Source organism: Semicossyphus pulcher, unplaced genomic scaffold (genome assembly GCF_022749685.1).
Source record: "Semicossyphus pulcher isolate SPU_LCO1_2020_fin unplaced genomic scaffold, fSemPul1.0.p SCAF_13, whole genome shotgun sequence".
Classification (NCBI taxonomy): domain Eukaryota; kingdom Metazoa; phylum Chordata; class Actinopteri; order Labriformes; family Labridae; genus Semicossyphus; species Semicossyphus pulcher.
This window is the reverse complement of record NW_027211637.1, coordinates 16791684-16816310: the sequence shown is the minus strand read 5'-3', so window position 1 is coordinate 16816310 and position 24627 is coordinate 16791684. Positions and strand designations below refer to the sequence as shown.

The window sequence follows — 24627 nt, the reverse complement described above, 5'->3', positions numbered from 1 at the left end:
GTTTTTTAGTAGCGGCCTGGCTGTCCCGAGCTTTTCGCTTCTCAAAACAGTGAGCCCCCTGGCAACGCTCGAGCCAAGCCGTCAGTCAATAACACGCTGGTAACAGAACTGCTCTCTTCACACTCACATTCAGCTGACATACACATACTCCTATATACACTATACACAAACACATATGGGCAACTGTACATAGCGTGCTGGCCGGTGATATAAACTCTCACAGGTGCATGCACAAGTACAACACGCACACACACATTGCCTGTCGATTGCCCACGCCTTTGTACGAGGGAAAATGTGCCTGGCAGGCAAAGAGCAGGTCTCAGTAAACAGCTAGTAGCAGCCAGACATGGGTGTGAGGGTGGGCAGGCACAATACCTCCGTGACCAGTGAAAGATTGTGAAAGAACTTATGAAACTCTGCATTTCATACTCTGCTGATACTAAGCAGCAAACCTTAATGTTTCAGCAAACCCGCTCTTGCGAAATGCTTCTAAAAACGCTCAGGGAAAAGACAAACACAAAATCAGAGGTGACAGATTCAGGCTCTACATGCTGGTTGATGAGTTTTATTTACAGTAGTGTGACTGACGCTGCAGAGAGGCTATAAACTGCCATTAGAGCGGAGCTGGATTCCAGCACAGGCCCGAGGAATCCAGCCTGGCACATTGTCTGTCTCTGGATTTGACACAGCAGTCTGGGTGCCCGAACGCCGGCCAAACAGGGCACGTAAACACCGCTCACACTGACATATAGGAGTTCACATACAGACTCCACACATGCAGGAGCAGGAGCAGGCGGCCTGACACTCTCGTATTTATGCATATGGAAAAACCACGCATGAAAGGGGGGCTTGTGGAAAAAGTTGAAGCAACTGCAGGGATTGAATCTGTTTATTTATAGGCAGCACGGCCTGTTAATGGGCTCAGGCAGGGGCAGATCTGTTAGCAAGGTGGTGCGATACTGCAACACAAGCAGTCCTTATACTGAAAATGGCCTCATGGTGCAGAAATGTTTTCCATGTTGCAATGTAATGCAATACAATAAATATTAAATAACTACTACATGGAAATAATAATGATTTCAGAGTCAGATTCCTTGTACATGCAGAGTACACGTGGGATTTTTGCAGCTGCCTGAGCTACTGCATAATAAAGTGTCATTATGTAGACATATATAGCTGCATAGAGCATAAGCCTTTGCATGTACATGTACACATAAATACCCACACTTATGCATACAGAAGAAAGCAGCTTTCCCCCGAGAGCAGATGCAATCTACTAGCCGCACGCTAAAATTAGGTTGTTTTTAGATTCGAGTTTGGAATTACAGATTCAAAGGTTACCCTCCTGCTTTAGTGTATTTACATTTAACTGTGTCCTGATGTTCTCTAAACTTCTCCTTCAGTTGCATGAGCATAATTGTTTTCAGAGACAAGTGAAGCTTTTTCCATCGGGCATATCAATTACGACTCAGCGACCTTGGAGCAGCTGACTACTTAAGCCCTTTTAACTTCAGCACATTCATTTGACATTATCTCCACAGGATCAACAAGGTTTATGTATATATAACAGCACTGACAAGTCCTCATTAGAACTGCAACTATAAGTCTCCTTCAGACACACACACACACACACACACTGCCCCCCTCACCAAGATACCACTATCTATTCCCAGTCCTGCCCCCTCAGGCATTCTAATCTTTTAATTGAATCTTTTGTAATTATAATGAAATAACTGCGGACTTCCATCAGGGAGAAAATGATCAGGGCCAGAATGTGCCAGCGGTCACAGGAAGCTCTTCTTTCTCTGCCATTGCTGCCGAGATATACCCCCATTTCAATTAGCTCCTCAATTCACATCTGAGCAGCACATTAAGGGGAAAACAAAAGAGGCGTGTGTGCCTGTGTGTGTGTGTGTGTGCGCACGGTGATATATCCCTCCGGCGATTTGTCACTGCCGTGTCACTCTCTTGTATGTATCGCTCGCAAGCATCACGATTAATATCCAAACAAAAAAGATGGAGCTGCGCGTGTGTTTTGGTGAGAAAAACACACTTCCCCTTCTTGTGACCCTGGAGAACCGCTAAGCGTAATTGCCTCATTCTTCTAAGCAAATGAACATTGACAGAGTGGGGATTGCTCTGCATAGGCCCTCTCAAATGGCTTCCCTGGCAGTTGACTAATTCAGTTCTCATTGACGTATGACTAAATCAGTGTCCATTATCCTTACGCGCCGGGCAGCTCAGATGTAGTACCAGCCCTGTGCTAGAAGGCACTTAAGAGCATTACACAAGCCGAGCCGGTTGAAAGGGTCTCCTTTTCAGCAGGCTGACAAGGCCGCCACACATGGTGTGGATCTGACATTGGCCAGGCCGTAGCCCCTGACTAACCTCTGACATTGAGGTCTCCCACTGGTGAACAAAAAACAGGAAAACTGACCACACACTTTAAAGTGCTCGGACTGTCCCGGGCTAACGGCCAACAACAGTGACACTTATCACCGCGGGAGATTTACTGCCAGGACAATGGGATGTGCTCATTTTGTGTAAGATTTAAGGGGACAAATGCTTTTATTACATTTTCTACCAACAAATAGCGACACTTTTAGGATTGGCCTTTTTCCCACACTGCTGAATTTTCTCTACAAACTGAGAAAAACAGTTTGACCTCACTAATTCTTGTGGAGTATCATGCCAGGGCCAGGTGACTCTCTTTACAAACCCGCTGGTTATTTTGGTGTGCAGAGAGCGTGCTTGTGTGATTAGGAGCCAGACAGGTCCCTCTGTTGTGCAGCTGGGCCGCCCTAATGAGATATCAGACTCAAACATCAATTCATCAGCCTCATTGATGAGGACAATGAGGGGCAACTGCCTCAGTAAAGAGAGGCATTATGGCTCCTCGTGTGGGGATAGGGCGGCCTTGTTTACAAAGGTTATTGGGCACAGAGGGCTTGAAACAGTACACCACAGCAGCCTCTTCGCTCTGCTCTGCTCTGCTAGACTCGGCTCTCTTCCCCTCGGGGCAGCTTCTCAGGACTTTTATCTCTTTGATTTCTCCGGAACAAAGACCCCAAAAGAGAAATGTACTTCAGGAATCTGGAGGGACCTAATTTTTAAATGCGCGCATGTGTGTGAATGGGTTAAAAAAAAGGAAAGGCCTGATTGATTAAATAAACAAATCTCATCTTGTTATCATCAGAGCTCCCCTGGCTGAGCAGAGCAGAGCAGGCTGGGCCGGCTGGAGTCCCCCCTGGCCTCGGCCTCCACTGACAGGGCATCTGTCTTCATTAAAGCTCAGCCAGTGTGCATGACAGCCACTGAAATGCTGGTGTCTTCACGATTAATGAAGACAGATGACTCCCCCCCCGAGAGGCAGTAAAAAGGAACAAAAAGCAGGAGGACGAACAAACAGAAAAACACAACACGGACCAGAAAGCTTCCAAAAAACAAGAACACAGTTATTCTGTTTATCCCACGGCTCCATCTCTTCTACTATTCCTGATTGTTTTTCCACTGTCATATCTGGCTCGGCTCCCTCCACACGTCTCCCACCATACCGTGCATGTGCACCCCCACTCCTTTTCCACTCTCACACGCTCTCTCACAGCAGCAGCGGCCCCCTGGAAGTGTATGGAAATGGACCCCAGTTTTGTCTGTGCAGAGACAGGCCTGTTGTTAAGAGTCCGAGCCTTGTCTGAAGTCGAGGGAGGGAGAGGAAAAATGAGAGTCTGACAGAGATAAAGAGAGGGAAGAAAGCTGGCCTGGATATCCCTCTGCTTTTTTAACTGTGTATGCATTCCACATTTCTAATTTATTCATCCATTTCTCCAGTAAATAATTAATCTGCTTATTAATTCATGGCTGTTTGGCTCAGAAGGAATATCATTAGTGTCCAGAAGCGTAAACAAACCTCAGTCCTTTGAGGGCTGCAGCATGCAACCTTAACTTTAACATCTGTAATATTAAAAAGGCCAATTCATCAGTAACCTTTCATGGGAAATATATCAGAAACAAAAGTTCTAGTTTCATACCCACACGATGAATGGCAGATAGACTAAACATGCATCTGAGTCGTCGGTTTTCTCTTCCTGTCACTCGCCAACCCTTTTCCTCTTTGCTTTCATCTGTGAAAACTCAAACTTTTGTTTTTAGTACACAGCACCTGGCAAGGTCAAACCTCAGGTGGCTCATATTGTAACTGAAACTTGACTCCACGAGCCCAGACTCACAACTCAAGGAACACAGGCGCACGAAAACACACATAGACGGACAAAAAGTGCATATCATATCATAGCGGAGAGTTTCTTTCAGATGGTTGAGCAGCTCAAACTGACTGTGGGCTATGAGGGGGGGAGAGAGGAGAGGAAAGGAGAAGAGAGGAGAGGAGAGGGGACTGTCTGTCCTGCTCTTTTCCTGTGCTGCTCTGTAGCCCCTGACAGCAGCCCCCTTGGCCGAGCCCTGAGGGGTAAGCAAGCCAGCAAAGAGAGAGAGAGGAGAGAGAGAGAGAGAGAGAGTCGCAGACATGAGTGTGAAATCCAAACAGGATGCCACTTACACTGAACGCTGGCACTGCCCGTCCAAGCGAAGGGGTCCAGCCCAGCAAAGAAGGGGCTCGCCTTCCGCAGCATGCATGCACCTCGGCTGGTGACATCATAGAGCTGACGGGGGCCCATTCCCAGAGCCTCCATACAGTCGAACATGGCACCCCCCCTCCCTGAGCAGAAATCACCACGAGCCCTCACTGCTGTCTGCGTCCTTGCCTGCTTCCACCACCGCTGCTCACGTCACTCGCTGAGGCAGTGACAACAACAAACTGCAGCAACAGCTAGCTGGCTCTGCTGCTACCCTCTTCTTCTTCTCTCACTTATCTCTCTCTCGCTGTCACTCTCTCTCTCTGCTCTCCTTTCCTGCCGATGCCGGAGTTTCCCTCTTTCCCTCTGAGCTGGAATGCAGATCTGGTTCCTGCCTGGCTGAGCTGAGCTGAGCTGAGCTGAGCGTGACTCTGACTCTCTACTCTCCCCCCTGCCCTTGGGTGAGCTGCTCCCTGTCTGCTGTAACAGACCTAAATAACAGCCTCTCACAGCTCTCGCTGAGCCCCAGACACGGCGGAGCGAACCAACTACCTCGGCATGACGCTGTGAGAGGGGGTGGAGAGAGAGAGAGAGTGAGAGAGAGAGAATGCCTGAGAGGGAGGGGTAGAAGGGGAGGGAGAGGGGGCCGGCCAGCGCTGGAGGAAGAAGTGATCTGGTTAGAGGACAAAACTCTGTTGCCATTCTTCTCCTGCGTTTTTGTCCGTGCTGCTTTTGTGTTTCATATTTCAGCTCCGAATGCAAACAAACACACACACTCCCCCCTCCTCCTTCTTCTCCCTTCGTGTCCCATTCAGATCTGCTCTCTGTCTGTCTTTGCATCGCACCTCCCCCCTATTCCCCTGCAGTAAATATGAGCCCCTTTCCCCTCCCTTCCCTGAGCCCCCGTCTCTAATCATAACCATATTAAAGTCCAGCCACTGGCCGGGCGAGTATGTGTGTGTGAGAAAGAGAGCCAAAGAGAGAGAGAGAAAGAACATTGTGCTGTGGTTGAACCCAGAAACCAGATGCCAGGGTAAATCCCTCCCTCCTCTCCCGTCTGTTTGAGGGAAACAGAGTATGGTGCAGTTCTGTCTGTCCCGCTGGAAGTGCTTTAACAGTGATGAATGAGGGGGCTGCCTCGCTCAACCCCAGCAGAGCATTTACACAGACAAATACCCCCAATATACAAACACACCATGTGCTGGACACACTTCTCACAGGTTCACTTGACCTTGTTTGTGATTTATCTCTGAGCGACTGATGTAAAGACAGACAGAGAGATGCAGGGATGCAGATGTGCAAGAAGTGAATCTTAAAGCGCCTTAAATGTATAATCCATGTGTAAAAAATGTGCCATCCAAATTTAGCTCCGGCTGTTCTGTGCACGGCTCAAACAATTCAATTGAAAACATGGCAGTGCTCTCGCAGTGACGGTAAATCAAAGGAAATCAATAGGCGTCTGTAGTCAATAAAAAAGCCTGTCACTGGTCCTAACTGTTGCTCAGCAGACGAATAGACTCAGGCCGGGCTAAAGCAAACAGCCTGATACAATGGGAGATATATGATAATAGAATGGCTTTAGCCTGTGCGCCCCGCACATTCATCTCCCCCCCTGTCAGAGCGGCACAAGTGGTACAGCCCAGCAGGCAAAAAAGACAACATTTCCTGTCAATCTGTGCTGCTGGCTAATTCTCCATAAACACACAGTGCCCTCCCTCCACCCTCCACCTCCTCCGTCTAACACTTCAGTCTTCTTCCTGTCTCATGAAAGAAACCATGCGTTCTCATTTCAGCTCACTTTGAAAGATTCGGATTCAAATGTTTATTGACCTTAAAGCTGGAGAACTCCTGTTTATTTTCTTACGCTGGCACACTCATGCACACATGTGGGCTGATACTCCTCACATTACACAGCGGCGCTGACTCACACAGGCACACACACTTAACAGCTCTTTTGTCGCATCAAAGAGTAAACAACTTCAGTAGTTTTTATGTGTTTCTTCATACAGCTGTCGGGTCATAAAGAGGAAGCTTTATGACAGCAAGAATAGAACAGTAGGGCTAGATAACACGCTTTTATCTGTCAGAGATGCTCCTGCTAACAGTTTGCTGTTAAAAAACTCCCTTTTCTTTCCCCTCCACCCATTTTCACAACAATAAAAATGTTCTGATGTGGATGCATTTCAGATTAAATCATCACTGCCCAGAGTCACATTTTTGTGGTCCGCAAGAATTCTTCTCACACTCGTCTTTCGTCTCCTTCCTGTCTTTTTTTTTTTTCTTTTCTCGCAGCTAGTTTCAAACAGCATCCTGGAAACTTAAAACTGGCTAATTCCCTCGTGTTCCAATGTTCTGTGTAACACCAGCGCTGTTTGCCAGGGCTGCTCTCTGGACCGGTGAGCTGCAACGCTGCAATCGATTTATTATATCACGCGCTCACACTTGAAAATCTTTTGTTTTTGGAGATTGATGGACCCTATCTGACTCTCCCCTGGATTTGACATTTCTTCTTACTGTGTTCGAGACGATAATTCAGCCCACTAACCCCGGGTTCTCCCACTTATTGGCAGACGGCGCAGCGAGCTGCGAGTCTTCCAGCGCTTCAGAGGTTTTGCCGAGTGAGTTTAGACATCTAATCTACACATACTCCATACTGCTGCTGACCCAGGCCGGTCCCTGCCTCCCCCTCCCTCCTCCCCTTCCTTCCCCGGCCAGAGAGGTTGAACTCCAGAAGAAACCCCCACTGGGCCACTAACTTTCCCCCCAAACTTATCCTGCCCTCCCTCCTTCTCTCCCTCACTCTCTGGCTCACAAGTCTCCCCCCGTTTCTGCAAATACTCTCCTCATTTCATCAAGCTCCCTATGGCCGTTTTTTCCCTGACTGCATGATTTGTTTGAGTTGACAAAGTTCTCTGCTTTTGTTTCTGCTTTTGGAAATGTTTCATTTTCAGTGGCTGCCAACTCGCTGGTCATTTTGTGTGACTGCTGCTTTAAATCATGTTTAATTGCAGTGATTAGACCGGACTTTCACACATATTAAAACGTTTACATTTTTCTTTTATGACGGGATTTTAAACCCGTGATGTTTTATCTCTTTATCTCGACAGTAGACGGTGACGCTAAGCCAGATGGACTAAGTCTGCTTCTACCTCCACGTGGGCCTGAGCCCAGGAAAATCAGGCTTTACTACTGTCTGACACTGTGATGCCGATTACAGATAAGACGTATACAACACATTGTTGCCACTTCCTCTGTATACAGTCATTCAGGTTCCAGCCAAGCAGTCAACAGCGCAGTGCCGTGTGAGGCAATAAAGACGGCTTGTTTTTAAATGCCGATGTGCTAAACGCAGCCTGGAGATTTTGAAAGGAATGCAGAGCTTTTCCATCGGTGATGCGAGCATGTGTGCAGTGTGTGGACGTGCTGAAACAGATTGCCGGTGATGATAGAGACACTGAACACCAGTTCAGAGCGCCCGCCCACTACAGACAGATTCAGGTTACTCATACACACACAGAAACACACACACACACACAGATCCTACACTGGTCTATCTTTGAAGTAAGTGGCTTAATGAAGGAGCGGACAAACTTTGTACCTGTAGACATTTTCTGTTCTTTCATTAGAATTAAAATCTCATTGAAGCGATGGTGTGTGGTTTGTTTTCCTCATCACATCCATGAACACAAGTTCAGCTCTGAGAAAGTATGTAACTCTACCCTCTCATCTACCTGACGCTCCCACGGTATATCTCAAGCAGATACTGATGTGTCGCCGCGGAGGAGGGACGCAGGGAAAGTGAGGAGTGACTTATGATAGAGCCTGCTTCTCAGAGGCGGCCATCTTGGCCTCCGTTCACATGCTCGTTCCACCAAAGGCCCAACAGAGCTACTTTTCAGAGCGCTATCAGACTTGGCCATCTTTCAGCAACGTCCTTTTTGCTCTCTTGTCTTTTTCTCTCCCTCTATCTGCGCTGTCATGACATTTTGCTACCCGTGTTTTGTGGGAAAAAAAAGAAAGATCTTTTAGTTGTGAGGCCAAAATTATGAACCCCCCCCGTTCCTGCGCCTGTGTGCCCGCCCACGCCTCCTGAGAGCCCGTCCCTCCTTTCTCGCCATAGCGCGCTCTTCGTCCTGCACGTGCCCACAAAGGCCCATCTGAAAACAGAGCCCTCCCATTTTTAATAGTAGCCTCTTTATCTTCATCTGTCATCATGTCAGAGCTGTAGTACACTCTGTGGCCTCTCCCTCACCAGCAACCTTTGCTGACTTTCCACACACGCAGGCATGCCGGCACACGCAAACTCACACACACACACTTAATACACAAACACAAAGTTTCAGCCAGTTTCCAGCACTTAGGGCAAAATGGCTCCAAGTTGCAGAGAGGGATAACGGGAGGAAATCCAAGGTGAAGGCTGAGAAGGAAGAGAGAAAGAGGAGAGGGGAAGCAGCAGGGAACTCAGGAGTGCATAAGCCGACAGGGTTTAGGTGGATCTCATTGCAGGAGCAGATATTCCGCTCAGATTCACAAAAGTGGGTGCTGCTTAAATTGACTGGAAGAACAAACCAGGCCTTCTTTCTGTCCCCTCTTATCTATTAAATCGTGGCCAGCACCGTCTGCGAAATAAAAAAGACCAAAGTCTGTGAGGGGAATCGATTTCCAAAAAGAAGCGGAGCGCCTCGGAGAGCTGTCATCTTGAGGCTAGTGGTCGCCGAGGGAGATGAAAGCGGGGATGTCAGAGCTGTTTATTAGAGCAGAGGAGGCTCCGGTCGCACTGATAGATCAAGGACGCAGCCAAACAGCGCTACACATGCTGTCATCACACAACAACTACACAGGAATGGTGTGGTCCGAGCAATGCTGGTTTGCTATGCAGATCTTGGTCACAGCAGCAGAGGTGCCAGAGAGCAGATGGCTCTGTACAGATACTCATAACTGTGAAGTGTGGGGTTAAAACTAAACATTGCTCACATTTATTAATAGTGAAAACTTAGTGTCTTTAAATGTATTTGAGATTTCAAAACTGTTGCTGGATATAGTTCTATAGCTAATACAGATCTTATCCACAATGCATCATTTCAATAGGTGTGTCTCCTTCCTGGAGTTCCTCTGAAATCTCTGTAATGTTTCCCCCTTGGGCTGAGGCAATTTTTTCTGCCCCTTCAATAAATTTAACAGATACCAGTAGATGACAGAAAGACTGACAGAGGCAGAGATGAATTGGCTGTGCTCTGCAAACAGAACATTGAACAGTCAATTGAACACTCTCAAAGAGACTTTTAGAGGTGACATCACAGTTTAGCCGCTTTCCCATTGGTCCAAAAACACACTAACACACAGCTTTTTTGCTGAATGGGAAAGGTTACATTCAGCATTCAGACCCGGGTCAAATGACTCTGCAGTAGACCCGGGTAATTATCGCCTCGGCTATGATTGGCAATGATGGGAACACAAAACCCGGGTCGACACGCCAATCTCCCCTCCCTTTCCGGCCGATGCTATGATGCGCAAAGCTACAAATTCCAGCCGTCTCCGTCCTAACCCTGTTTCTGGCACATTTGTGACGTCAGACGTTGATGCAGCAGAAAAGAGACCAAAAGCAGTATACTCCACTGACAATGGGAAAAAAGACAATCGGCATCTATAAGTGGGTCTTCCCGGGTCTGAAAAACCTGCGTCGACGCGCTAATTTTGGTGGGAAAGGGGTATCTGTAAAGAGAGAGCAGGGAGAGGTGTCTGCCTGCAAGTAGTGAGTGTTAGCGCGGGTGAGCTCATCATATTCATACATAGCTCGCTTTCCCTTTCATCTCCCTCCCTTCCTCCCTTCACTCATATATACAGTATACCCACATATGCACAGAGACGAATCCAAACCCTCACAGTCAGCCACCTACCAACCTGCCTCCACCTCGGCTGGGCTGAAACCCAGCACTTCAACCTTAATGAAAATAAATACAGCCGTACAATGTGCTGTTTGTGCTCCGCTCCGCATCCAGCGGAGAAGCCTTCACTCTGCTGTCGACATCCTTCCCTGCTGTCCCTCTCCTCCATTTAAAGGTTTCGCTTTTACATTCCCGCTCGTACCACATTTCCCACCAAAATGGCTGCTTTACGCAACTCCCCGAGCTCCCTAAGCCAACATGACCTCCTTGTGTGTGTGTGTGTGTGTGTGTGTGTTTAAGAATGTGTTTTTAATTATGTCACTTTGCATGAGGATATTTTTTTCGGCTGGAACATTTTAGTCCTTTTCACAGCCTGCCTGACTTAATGGTTTCTGTGTGTGTGTGTTTATGTGTGTGCATACATGCATGTTTAAGCATGCACACATGGATGCATGCATATATCCCCAGCAGTCAGTATTCTATTGTTTGTGCATGCGTGTGTGGGTATGTGTTCATGTTCAAGCGTAGATAACGCAACACACATTTTACATAAACAGCCCTGCTGTTCACCTTCTCTCCAGCAGAGGCACACCTGAGCACACTCAGGCAGCTTTTACACAAGTTTCAACACGCGTTTCATTCCACTCTATTAATACAATGCCTTGATTTGATCCCACTGTGATGCAGCCTAAAGCACTCACAGCTGAGTTTCCTGGACACGTCCCTCAGAGAAAAGCTGGAACTTCTGGTCTGAGTTGAAAGTCCCCAGAAAAAGGACTTCAGATTTTGGTCCCTGCCATGTGGTCTGAAGGAAATGACCTACTAGCTTTTCAAAACATCCCTGTGGCTGGCTTTGGGGCCAGGGCTCCGGCCCTGATTGGTGAAAGCTTAGAGAGGTGTTTCAGGGCTCAGTGGTGATGTTATCACATAGTAAGTGGCCTTAATGGGCTTCCAACTGTTTGTTTGAAGGGCTCCCATAATGACAGGGATCAACTGATAACGGCCTCTCGCACACACTGCACGGACAGCCGTCAGACCCTCTCATGGATGAACAAACGCCTTTGCCCCTTTGTAAAGATACGGGTGGTAAGGATGGGAGTGCAGCAGCACACCCACATGGTCAGTGAACTTCATTCACACATGACTCAACAGTGAAGTGAGTTAAGAATAAAGAAAAGCCTTCTATCTCTCTGCATGTGCAAACACAGTCCGCCTTCCCCATCCCTCCCCTCTCCGGTCTCATCCCACCTCCGTGCAAAACAGGTATTTCCAAAGACACTGTGGTGCAAAAACAGAGCGCCGCCGTGGGAGGTGCTCCGACCTGTCGGCACAGCGTGCACGCCCAACAAAAGTAGGAGTCACCCTGGCTACCTTTCTCACAACAATTATGCACGGAGCTCTGGAGCTGGGCAAGAATGCAAGCGCCATTTACTGCACGAAAATACGCACACAGAAATATCTGCAGTGCTGCTCCCTTTATGTGGAAGGTATTTTCTCAGTCTGGCCCACAGACAGCCCGGACAACAATGAGCAGGCCTGTTAAGCCAACTCCTGGAGAAGTAGAAGAGGGAGAGAAAAAACACACGGCCTGGGGAATGTCCAAACCAAGGCCTTTTGTCTTCTCCTCTAACGTTTAAGAGAGCGGGGACTGAGACCGCTGTCAGTAAAATGCCTTGTAACATTCCTGTCAGGGGACACAACAAAAAGAGGCTTTAAAGGCCCGAAACTAACAGCTGATAGTTTTCCATCCACTATGCAAACCCTAAAGTCAGACTCAGATGTGTTTTTGTATGAGCTTTGGCTCAAATAAGCTGTAGACATGTCTCGTACTGATTCATTCGTCAATGAATTGATCAGGGAAATGATGTATTAATAATAATACTGTAACTGATTAATGGTTTAAAGCTCCTGTGAGGAGTGTTTTGCTGGTTATGAAACAGACTGAAATGAATTCTGATGTGACCTACAAAAGCAAACCAGACCATCAGCGACAAGATTGATTATTTCTATATAGTTATTTTTAATGCCTGAAACAGGATACCTATGACTGTTAGAGAAAGCAGGATGAGATTTTTTGTTAAAAAACACCACTTAAGCATGAAGACGACAAAATCCGCAAAGAGATAAGAGGTACGGCTTTGTCCACAGGGGGCGCCAAAATCAACACAAACTTAAAGTTCCTCGCAGGAGCTTTAAAGGTGAGGAAATGCTGTTTTTCTGTTTTTAAATAATCATAAATGGAATATCTTTTTTTTGATTGTTGGTTGAACAAAAGAGGAACTTTGAGGAGATTGCTTGGGTTGCTATTTTCAACAATTAAAAGAAAAAAGATAAGTGCCCAATTAAAAGTCTTTGTCCTACCTATTTCAACTTAATAACTTGTGTGAAAAAGACAGAGATTGTTTAATTTCTTGCTGATTTGACACATATCTTCAATCCTAACAGTAAATAATATAAGACTAACTACTCACATTGCTCTATAAAGCTGATGTCAGCTAATAAAGAGGTAGAAGTAAAAAAACATCCATCTCCTCACATAAAGCTGAGTCAGAGCTAATTGTCTCTGTGATCCAGACTTAATCTTTGACCCCGGCCTCGTTTAAGCCCTGATACAGAGCTTAAACCGAATAACTGCGCTCCTTAACCCTTGTGAGCGATACTACTGCCAGCGTGGATGTGTCAGTACAAGCAGTCATGTATGAAGGCCCGGCTGCATGTGGTTGCCTGTGTCTGTTTGTGCTTTGATACTTTGTTTTTTTGTTTTAACTCGTGCCAGTGCAGAAACCAAAAAGAATCCATCTGTCAGTGCTGTGGGATTTCACTCTGCGTCAGGGGTATGTTTCTCGTTTTTAGATGAAAGAAGCGCTCTGTGTGTGAGAAACAGAGAGAGAGAGAGAGGGGAGAGAGAGAGAGAGAGAGAGAGAGAAACAGAGAGAGAGAGAGAGAGAGAGAGAGAGAGAGGGAGAGAGAGAGAGAGAGAGAGAGAATGGGAAGAGTGTCTCTGGTGGTGTGTTTGCATGTGTGTATCTGTGTGTTTTCCTAGTAGGGTGTGTTCTTGGATTCCACCACACTAAGACATTACCCCCAGGTGCTCTCTCTCTCTCTCGCTCGCTCGCTCGCTCGCTCTGCTTCTATGAAAATACCTTGAGGATTAGGTGGGCAGCAGCGGGGAGGGAGGGAGGGAGGGAGGGAGGAGGAAGGTGGGTGGGGGGGGTGAGGTAGTGATTGACGGCTGAAAGGCTGGAGAGGTGCTCAGGCATGCTGTGGTAGGGGAGAGAGAGAGCGCGGGGGGGGGGGGGGAACTGCACACACAGGCGGGGGGGGGGGGGGTTCTCAGGCTCTGCACTCAGCTGTTGCCACCCACACCCATTATAGCCCCTCCACAACCACCCACCACCACCTGCCACCTCTTTAGCACTGCACCCGGATAAGGTTTCAAATAACTCCTGCCTACCTTTACCTCATATCTCAGCCTCAGCTCTGCTTCTCTCTCTGCGTCTGTCTCTCACGCAGACATCCTCAGCATGTAATTATGCAGCAGTGGTTTCACACACGGATACTCCTCCCTGACCTAGAATCCTGATGCTGATTAAAACGCTGCGTTTTGAAGCGAGCAGGTGCTTTATACAATGAGGGACGTATGTCGGCAGTGTGTGTTTAATCTCACTGCTTTTTCCATGACAGAAAAACACTCTGCATCGCCAACAATCTCCTCTTTGTGCTCTGTGCTCTCATACATCATTGAATCCTGCTGCTCTGGCATACAACAGTGCCCCCTGTGGACAGGCCCGGACCTACATGTCTGAAACAACTGGAGCGTGCTGCTTGAGCCGTCTGGCTGTTTGAATCCCGCCTTCAATTGATGTAAGGTGTTCGTTAAAAAGTCAGACGAGCCTTTGAATTAAACTCGTTTTTAAGTATTTGTTGATGCTTGGAGCACTCATCGCCTCACATTGAAAGAATGTTGTTGTGTCTCTAATTGCAGACTTGTGGGTTGCCTGCCTCGCTAGAGCTCCATGAGAGGTCCAGATACACACACACACACACGCACAAACACACACGCCACTGAAGCCGGAGCCAGAGTATGCGGTCACAACCACGCCATCTTCAAGCATCTATAAGGAAACCACAGGAGCAGAGTAATCATTGTACTGATGAAAGTGGACTTTTTCCTTACAGTCTCTTTGGGGGATTTTTTTTCGAACCACTCATCCTATATCACAAACAGACCCTGAAGTTTTCCATTTCCACAAAATTACACATAATGAAGTGCAATTTAAATCGCCGTTTTTTTCCCCTCTTTCCAGTGCACGTCCAAATTGTTTAATGTGCGTCGACTAAAATGAAAGTAAGGGGCCGTGTACGTAGTTGGAGCTGAAATGGAAAAGGACACACGAGAGGGAGGGGGAGAGTCAAACACGCACGCTAATGAAAATGACTTACAGAGGGCGGCCATCTCTTTGGGCAGGTCGGCACCGAATCTCCCAAACAGGCTGCTGTTGGCCAGCAGGTCGAAAGGGGAGTGGCTTCTCATGGAGTTGAAGGCGAAGGGGTAGACAGCAGGTGGGAAGCCCGTCATGTGACCCACCTGCTGTTCCCTGTTAGTAGCCATGGCGACGGAGCACGCCCAGGGGTCCGCAGCAGGCTCTCGCAGCACCTGGAAATCCGTGTCCTTCCGGCGACTCTCAGGATGTGTTGAAGGATGAGCGATGGTGCGGCCTCTGGTTTACTGACTCCACTTTAGAAGAGTCATCCAACCCAGTGTCCTGAGGAAGAGAAGAGAAGTCCTTACTAATAAATTCACCACATACAACGTGAGCAGAAGTGTTTCTGATTGGCATGAACATGATGATACAGTCGGTGGTTTGTGTCTCTGGATTGCACGAAACACGATTCACCTCACGTCAACTCTGAAAGCCTGATCCATCTGCGCTCTGGGATGGAGAATAGTTTATCCACAGCGCTAATGCAAGAAGGATGTGCACGCTTCATACCAACAGGTATGACATTACGAGGAGGACGGAGGAAGTGAGGGAAAAGAACGGCGAGAAACCAAAACAGATAAAGAGGTGAGAGAAAAAGAGTGAGTGAGCTGTGAGAGCAGAAAAACTGGGACTGGGCGAGGGGAAAAGAAAATAAGAAAGAAGTTTGGAAAAAGTTATAACAGGGAAGAGCGGGGAGGGGAGGGGAGAAGAGAGAGAGAGAAAAAGAGAGAGCTCTTGTTCCTGCAGTTTTGAAGAGCTTCCAGACTTCTACAGTGATTCCAGGCTATGCCATATGATTTAAATCACCAGAACTCTACTATAAAGAGCTCCTCTGTTCCTGCTGCCAGCCTAGCACAGCAGCCTGCCTCTCTGCCGCTTTCCCCCAGGACCAGAGGCCCAGACACGGGGTCCGAAGCATGAAGAAGGGAGACAAGAGGGGAGGGAGGGGGGTTGATGGTGGGGAAAATGAGATCCACTGATTGCTAACTGCTGCTGTCACTTCCAACTATCTTCTTGAGGTCAGGCTCCCATCCCACAGAGTCATTTTGGCTCTAACCTCCCGCAGCCCGCTCGTCACTTTGACTCCACACAGTAGGCACAGACAAGTCAGACTCAAGTGTGGACAAGGCTGCACTTATGCCCCACTGTTGACTGTTAATACAAGAGGGGGGGGAAAAAACCTGCTAAAGCCTCCCATTTTCTTTTTTTATGTTTTCTTTGCCTTTCGCTTCCCTAGCGTGATTTCATGAGTGGGTGGTGTGATCATCTTGTTTTTTAAATGTGGCTTTGAAAAAGAGCAGAGCCAAGGAATTTGGAACTGCTGTGGCTTGTGAATCTGGGAGAAAAGACAGGGAAAAAATCCTGGTAATGAATTCGGTATAAACAAAGAAATGAGGGGAGGGGGAAAAAAAAAAGAAGAAAGATCTAAGGCTGAACTGGTGAACTGCTGAACTGAGCGAAAACGCACAGAGGAACAGTGACAGGGTCTGGGCACTGGGGGGCACTAAGACGTGGCGCCGTGCCCAGGAAAATGAGGGAGAGCTTTCCAAGACGCACACATATGCACACAGTCTGAAACACATGCAATCAAGCACTGAAAAAAAATACTCTACACATGTGTGAGAGTACCCACTAACACACACACACACACACACGCACACACACCTCTCACCCTTTGCCTTTTCCAGGGCTCCGGCTCCCTCCCTGCCTCTCTTTCTGGCTCTTTCTCTTTCAACAGAGCCAGTTAATTACACCCTACTGCTGCAGGCAGCTTCAAACCACCACTAATTTAGAGTTCCATTACAGTAAACTGTTCCACATGTGCTTCCAGGGCCCAGGCAGGCTCGGGTGGCCACGTTTCAGGAAGGAGCAGCCGCCGATAGGCACCCACCCCCATCCTGCCAACGCAGCTATACTGCCATCTTTCTTTTTCTTTCCTCCTTTCTGTCGGCATTTCTTAACTTCTTTCATTCCCCCTCTTAGTCTCTCCCTCTTCCAAATTACCTTTGATTTTCTTTTCCGACCCACCCCACATCTCCTCTCTATAATCATGTCCTTATACCCAATCCCCCACCCCCCTCAACTCCCCCTCCCCCACCCCCACCCGCACCCCGTCTCCATCCCTCTTCTGCTTATACAACTTGTACCATGACCCTGTGCAGCGGTTCCACTGTGTGGCTAACACACAAAAACATCACTAAAGATTTCACAGTGGGCCTAATGGGAGAAGAGGTAGAGACTGGAAAAACAAAACTGCCAGCAACGCACAGGCCCACAGTATGTCTGTGTGCGTGTGTGTGCGTGTGTGTGCGTGTGTGCATGTACATTCATGTGTGTTATGAGTATATACTTGGCGAGCGTTGAGCCCGTTTGGGTATCTGCCTCATGAACTCAGAGCAGGCCCCATAAAGGCAGCGCAATCTGTCTGCGAGTGCAGGAAGAAGAGAGGCGGATAAAGAGAGAAGGGAAGATGTGTGAGAAAAAGAAGGCTCGTAGCAAAGAGCAGGACTGTACGCATTTGACTTTTGTATTCCCACAGGAGGAAACAACGGTATATTCATCCAAAAATTAAGCTTTAAATGAGTTTCAAGCCGCGAAACCAAAGCGCAGAATCCTTTCTAGGAAAAGAAACCACAGTGCCACTGCTCGTTCGCACATGTTTGAAACATCGAAAGAAAGGAAAAAAACGAGAACTAAAGAGTAAAGGCAGAGACGCAGCTTTTTAAAAGTGAACCCAGTCACTTTACTCTCCCCAAACACAATAATGAATTAATAAAAGAGTTGGCGCCAGTGTTTTTTAATGAGTCACATCAGCCGGCAGCTTTTTACAGAGCCATTTATGTTTTATGTCGGGTCCTGTGGTAGGCTCGCTTCGCCAGCCCGTCTGGAGCTATAAGGGGATAAGGGGAATTTGTGAGTGACCTCATCCCCTGTTAGCCAGGGCCAAATGGGCATAGAGGGCCTCCCCACTTCCCCTGAGCCTGGGGGGCACACAGGAGGCAGCAAGCGGCCAGGCAGGCGAATAGCACCGGGGCCAGCCATGGGTGGGTTCCCGGCTGCTGCTGCTGCTGCTGCTGCTGCTGGGACTTTCCATCATTCCCTAAGAGGTGCACTGTAGCAGTTTAAATTTACTTTGGTTGTTTCTGTAAATAGTGCGAGTGTCAGACCTCACAGTAGCTCGGCGTGTTAAAGCAGACTTATTGGTTACACTCGAGATAATCCATTGATGTTATCGGGACAACGCAGCGTGTAGCAAATGAAATGAAATCAATCAAGCCGGCAATTTGGAGACAGCGGGACAAGACGAGGCACGCTTACAGAGAATGGGATTGTTTTGTTTGCTGAAGAGTTTGGATTTCGACACAAAGCGAGGCATCGAGCAGGAGTTTAAAAAAGAGACAAAGAGAGAGAGAGAGAGCAGTTCCCACAGATTGAATGTCTGTCAAACAAAGGGTATCAAATCCTCTGCGAGCAACACAACAATTGTGCCTTAACCGTTGTGACGGAGTCGGGCCCCTCAGGCAATAAGAACTGCAGTCAAACATAACAAATAAATCACGGCATCTCAGGAAGAGCCGCACCACACAACCGAGAAAGGCAGAGTGTGTTTTTTTTAGTCAGCACAAGAAACCACAGGTGATTACTCGGCGTATATGAGCAGGATTCTGGGTGCCATGGCTGCCTCTTGTTTGTTAACAGGAGGGCTCTCATTGCTGGGAAGCAAAAAAAATGGCATTACTGTGTGATGTTAAATTGAGTTATGATTATATGTTTGTCTTTGTGGACTTGTGCCTTTGAAGTCAGAAATTTCACAACTCTTCTCTCTCTGTGACTCCTTTTTCTGTCCCGTGATTGAGTGACTTTTCTTCTTTCGTTTTCTTTTGGGGTTCCTTGAAGTACCCAGAAGGCCCAAACATGCCATTTTTAGAATTTCTGCGAGGTTGAATAAAAATATGTGCCAATCAGTCGAGGCAGCGCAGCAAGTCGAAACCTTTACTGGAAGGATTGAATTGTAAATTCACAGCCTCCAGATAAATGAAGTGTACCATGTATCCTGGCAGGGAAGGCTTGGCAGTCCTCTCTCTCTTTTTCCACCTCTGACTTGCCCACTCCTGCTCTTGCACTGTTTTTCTTTTTCTGACAGAAAGCTGAGCGTGTCTTCCAGGCACTGTCCTCCAATCGTCAACATCATAAAGTGATTTATGTTCAGTACGTTTGTAAAGGAAACGACTTGAAGCAGACAGTTTAAGTTTTGGGTCATGGGTGAAGTCATACCACCACAGCAGTTACACAATGATTTTACAGACCCTGTGTCCTAACCGAGTTGACAGACTGGCTTTTCCAACCGCTCGGAGCAGAAAGAATATTTATTGTCATCATCACCGCTTAATATGCCAACACAGAGCAATCAACAACTCAGAGCCGTGACAGATGAATAAAAAGGTTCGTATTAAATCAGGATCACAGTGTTATCTGATCTGGGTGCTGGCGTCAGCAGTATTTTGACTGTGACAACAATATCCTCAACACTATTATCTGATGCAAAGCTGACAGCTCCCAGTCTTTCAACAGGCAGCAGGCTAATGGCTCTGAGAGAGACACCTAGTGACAGACGCTCCAGTGTCTCCAAACAAACCTGCATTCCTCCCGCCTCAAACTTGTTTGACATCTGCCTGCTCTTGGCATCGCACAAACACGTATTTGCTTATAGCAACAATGCAGAGTAGCACCTCTGTGTAATCATTTGTCACTTAAAGAGGTATTGTTTTTCACCAGTGCCATCTGGGAGTGGCGTTACACAATCGGCGTGTTTGTAGCTATAAATCATCAAACATTTATTCCTCCATCTTTTTTGTTCTCTTTCTTCTCTTTGTTTAGACGAAGTGTCCAAAAGCAGGCTGTGTTGACTCGCAGTGGTGAAAGAGAGAAGTATGGAAAGAGTGAGAACTCAGAGTGAGACATAAAGCACTTTGTGACATGATGAAGTCATTCTTACAGAGCGCTGTTTCCATGATGTGGTGGAGCTCTTTGGAGGACTCAACAAGGAGACTCCGGCAGTGGGTCCAGCAAAACAAGAAAACAGAGCACAACAGGAAAAGGCAAAGACAGACGATGGCGAGAAAAAATACAAGTTTGAGAAATAAGAGTGAGTCAGAGAGACAGGAAATAAAGCATCCAGATGGCAACAATGTGGTGGCCGCTCTTTTGGGTAAAGCTGGTGCTACTAATTCCTCTTAGCTTGGAAGGTGTCCTCAGCTCAGAGGGAAAACAATCCTCTCTCTGTATGAAGAGATGTATAATGGATGGGTTCAACACCACCGCTGCTTTTAGCCTCAGGAGTCAAAGCAACACTCAGACACAAGCAGGCCCAAACACACACACGCCAAACAACACAGTTGAACTCTGCGCCAGAAGATCTTTTAATGAGGGCTTGGACGCCGCCTGAAAATGTAAATCCTCACAATCAGAGCGGCACACCTGCAAAAATAGACATAGGAAATAGTTTGCAGATAGTTTCCTTGTTAATTATAGTGCGCTAGCGGAGAGCCCCTCGATTCCCCTAAAACCACCTGTCTAACCCCTCCCTACCACTTGGCCTTAATTGCTATAGAAATTCCAGCAAAGACAGGTATCAACAACTCCCAGATTTACTGCGCAAAGTCAAGTCACAAAGGAAGACTGTTGGCGGATTTTGCAATACATGAGCTTTTATGGGTCAACTGTTGATTCCCACAAAACCTCAGATTTATCTACACCTGAGAAGGAGAATCGCATAAAGCACAAGGTTTTCCACTTCTGTCATTTTCCTTTTAAAGCACTGTGAAAGATACTTGTAGGTACGTTTTTGTACACTTATGAAAACTTTAAGTTAGTATAATCCTCATAATGCTGTCTTTCCTTTTAATCCATACCAGACATATAACTGAAAAACTAGTGCCAATCAGGCTGTTAGAATAAAAGAAAATTAACCCCAAAGTATCTATTTCATCCATTTTACCAGAGTATTATTGCTCATCTGTGCTAATATACAATAAAGTATGTGAGGGTTGATGCTAGTATGGTCTGTTTCTCGATGAGTAAATATTTACAACCTAGAAAAGAGGAGAATGTTTGTGGTGAGACCTACAAAGCTGACATATTTGTGATCACAAGAACAGGGATCATGAGTAATGACACATCTGGAGCATATAACAGCAAGCACAAATAATAATTGATTCCAAACTGTCACTGAAGACAAGCACAACACTGTGACTGAGCACCATGAAGGTAAAGCCGCCCTGCGTGGACAGCGTGTCCTCGAAACAGACCCACGGGTGGTGCTTGCGGCGTGATATTACTCTGCTCCCTTTCTTCCACTCCAGATGTCACCGCCTCAGAGTCGATGGAGCAGATGACAGCGGAGGCCGACACTGATATCACTGGCCTTCGAGCTGGGAGCCGTCTGGGTGTTTTTTCAATTCACTTCAATCAGAGTGTCCCTCACACTTATGTCAGGTCCACCAGGGGATACACAGCAGGTGCAAAGCCAAGGCAGTCCAGCTGCAGAGCTTTACCTACAGACCAGCCTCTGCTGCAGCAATAAAGCACAGCTACACTCTGACATCATGCCCCTGATCTTCATCTGATATCCAAATCACACAGCACTAAACGCACTGTGTTACACACGGCTGTAACAAGTGGAACCTGTTAACCCTGCGCAAATGCCAGCATCAATAAATAATGCTCAGTGACACGCTGCTAACTATGGGAACACATTGAATAAACTTTCATGTAAACTCCGAGCACAGTTTCAGACACACCTCACGCCACAGGAATCAGCCTGTGCTGTTTAAAAGGTGGAAAACAATGCTGCTCTTTTCCAAGTGTTCATATGCTGGTTATAAAAAAAAACAGGTCAAGGACTGGTGACTCCTCTGGTGAATACACATCAAACACATGCGAGCGTGTACACACACAGAAACACACACACATATGCTAATAATAAAGAGCTCCACAGGCAGTGGGTAACACTCGCTAATAGGCACATATGTGCACACACGCAGGCACAAACACCGCTCAAGTATGTTTTCATATAAACTCAGTGTCAGTCTCACGCTAATAAAGTAGAAACAAACTAAGTAACTAAAACAGTGCATGCAAACAAACATGTGTGTTAGGACGTTTTAGTGTTTACACGTGAAAGTCTGCTCAGATTTCGGGGAAACAATGATTAATTGTCTCAAAGCCTCTCAAGTGTTTTGCACACACGCTCTCTGTCTTCAATTAAAACTGTCGACTCGTTCCCAAAAAATGCAGCCTCTCTCCTTCTCTCTCTCTTTGTTAACAGAGGGAGGATGAGAAGAAGGAAGGCAAACAATGACTAAAGTCGCTCGTTCCAAATGTTTAAAGTGTAAACGACTCACCCGCTGTGGTGTAAGAGAAGCACACGGACGGATGAAGTTGTTGCCGGGGCGGTCTGATGAGCCGAGCTAGCCGGGGAAAAGCCGAAAAGATGTGTGTTTGTTCATCAGAGTCCTTCTGACAGCAAAGACAGAGTAGCAGTGAGCCTCCCTCTCTCACTCCCCCTCTTCCACTCTCTCCTCCTCCTCCTCCTCCTCCTCTCTCGCACTCTCTACCTCTTTAAAAAAAATCACTCTTTCACTCCCCAAACACAAGCGCACACTCACTCTCTCTCTCTCTCTCTCGCTCACTAAGAAATAATTATACTCTCTGATTCATAAAGCCTTCCTTTGTCACGTGACCCAACACTTCAAATATACAGCACATTTTTTCACAAGCCACAAAATGCCTGGAGGGAAGGAAAAGGCCCAGAGAGCTTAAGTTTCTGTTTTTAATTCTCTCTCCCTTCTTTGTCTCTCGGGTGAATTCTTTTTTCTCTCCTTCGTCTTCATGGCGTAAGGCTCGGTTTACCTACAAACTGCTTGTGCATGTTAGGAAGCGGAGCCATGTCGTGATCTCACATCATTTGGGTTTAATCAATAAATTGAGAGCTTAATCGGAGAGGATGTTTGAGTATCCTGAACAACACAGAATGTAATGTTTTCATTTGACACAGATGCGGCTTAAATGGCAAGCAGATCGAGTATTTTACAAAGAAAGTCAAAGAAGTTTCAGAGTCATTTATCCCATGATGATTAATTTATGGATTAATCAGCTTCACCTGTCTGCTTAGTACAGGCGTGAACTCTAGGTGCTGTTTGTGTTCCTCATGTTTGTGTTTGGCGCCGTGTTTTATTGCTATTGTAATGTTTCCGTGACAGTCCTCCAAGAGTAGTTATAATAAATCACAACTATTACCACCATTGCCTGTGATAACACTAATGCTAGGACCTAATATTAAAGGGCGAGCCTGTTGTGAAACCAGTAAAGGAAGTCGTGGACATAAAACAAACTAGATATAAGAACATCTCAAACTGTTCGCTGAGGATAAATGAAAACCAGAGTTTGGCCCACAAAGATAGACATTTTTTAGGATAGACAACATCCGTCAACATCCTGCCAAACATTACGCAGTTAGAGTTATTTAAGTCAAGATGATCAGGGGAAAAAAAACATTAGATTTCTGCACCTCAACCACTTGTGAAACTAGCAGTGGCACATGAGCTGCAGGGAAGTCCCGTGTGAGATGGCAGAGCTGTGCAGCAGCGGCAGCAGCAGCGACAGATTTTGGGTGTGCCCCTGAGCGTGCCCCCTCTCTCCATATGAGATCATATGTTTCAGATCTGTGTTTATGTGTTTGTGGTTCTGGGCGTGTGCCCTGTTTTTTCTGAATGCAATGTTTCTCAAGTTGTTTTGGTTATGGGGGAGCACCTCAAACCTCAGAGCTGGGAGGAGGAGGCACACCTCAACGGGCACCTCAACGGGCACTTTTACCTCAGCAGCAGGTTGGAGAAAAACAGCGCTATCTGAAGAGAACAAAAGAACAAGCGGATGTAAATACATGCAACACTTGAAGAAGAAGAATCCAGTCTAATCCATATCTAATAAGAAAATAAAAGCAGCAAGCATCTTCAAAATAACCAACTTATTCATGCACTACTTCCTCTGAAAGTTAATCTAAAGCGATGCCCTTCAGGCATATTGGCCATGCATCGCTTCACGTTCAGCCAAACACCGTCAGAAGAAGAGACGCCCACAAACGCAGCATGCAGAACTTTTATTTCCATCTTCTCATACCTGTAAGACTTGCTATAACTGCTCTGTATATTGTTTGTAAATCACAGGAACTGGCCGGATACAGGCAGAGATCTTATCCCCAAATACACTGACCCAATATCCTCCAGGATAAAGTCGAGCCATAATAAAATAAAATAACTCTCGAATGCAGCCTCGCCTCTTTCTCATACTTTGCCGTGTGCTTCCGATCTTTACAGCCACATATGGTCTACAGAAGCCGGCTGAAATGCCCTTTCATACATGTTCTCATGTGCATTTGCTTGTACATAATCAGGGTGAGTGAATGGCTAAGCAGTGAGAGGCGCTGTTGCCTTTTTCTTGCAGAAACCTTATATTCAGGAAACTCAGATCTAAGCCACACTGCAAAGAGCACTTCAGCTGATCCTTATCTCGTTTACATTTGATTTATGCGTTGCTTATGAAGCGACTCGGGCTAATAGAAATCCCTTAGCTGTTTACATAGCGGTACTAAATCAGCAATTGTGTAAAATGAAACATGTAGGCAAACACAGC

At 46.7% G+C, this 24627-nt stretch overlaps 1 protein-coding gene across 3 annotated transcripts in view; it reads right to left on the bottom strand.

The window, feature by feature from the left end:
* The window catches only part of rarga (retinoic acid receptor gamma a), a 41728-nt gene that overhangs the window by 13802 nt on the left and 3299 nt on the right, over window positions 1-24627 (bottom strand). The window contains exons 1-2 of one of the 3 annotated variants that reach the window (XM_069659541.1): window positions 22341-22449; window positions 14897-15219 (exon numbers count right to left, since the gene is read on the bottom strand). In XM_069659541.1, coding sequence (XP_069515642.1) covers window positions 14897-15065 — 169 coding nt within the window. In that variant the 5' untranslated portion in view covers window positions 15066-15219; window positions 22341-22449. Of the gene's footprint in view, window positions 1-4552; window positions 5104-14896; window positions 15220-22340; window positions 22450-24627 lie in introns of those variants that run through there. The other 2 variants (XM_069659542.1, XM_069659543.1) reach the window with 2 other exon arrangements.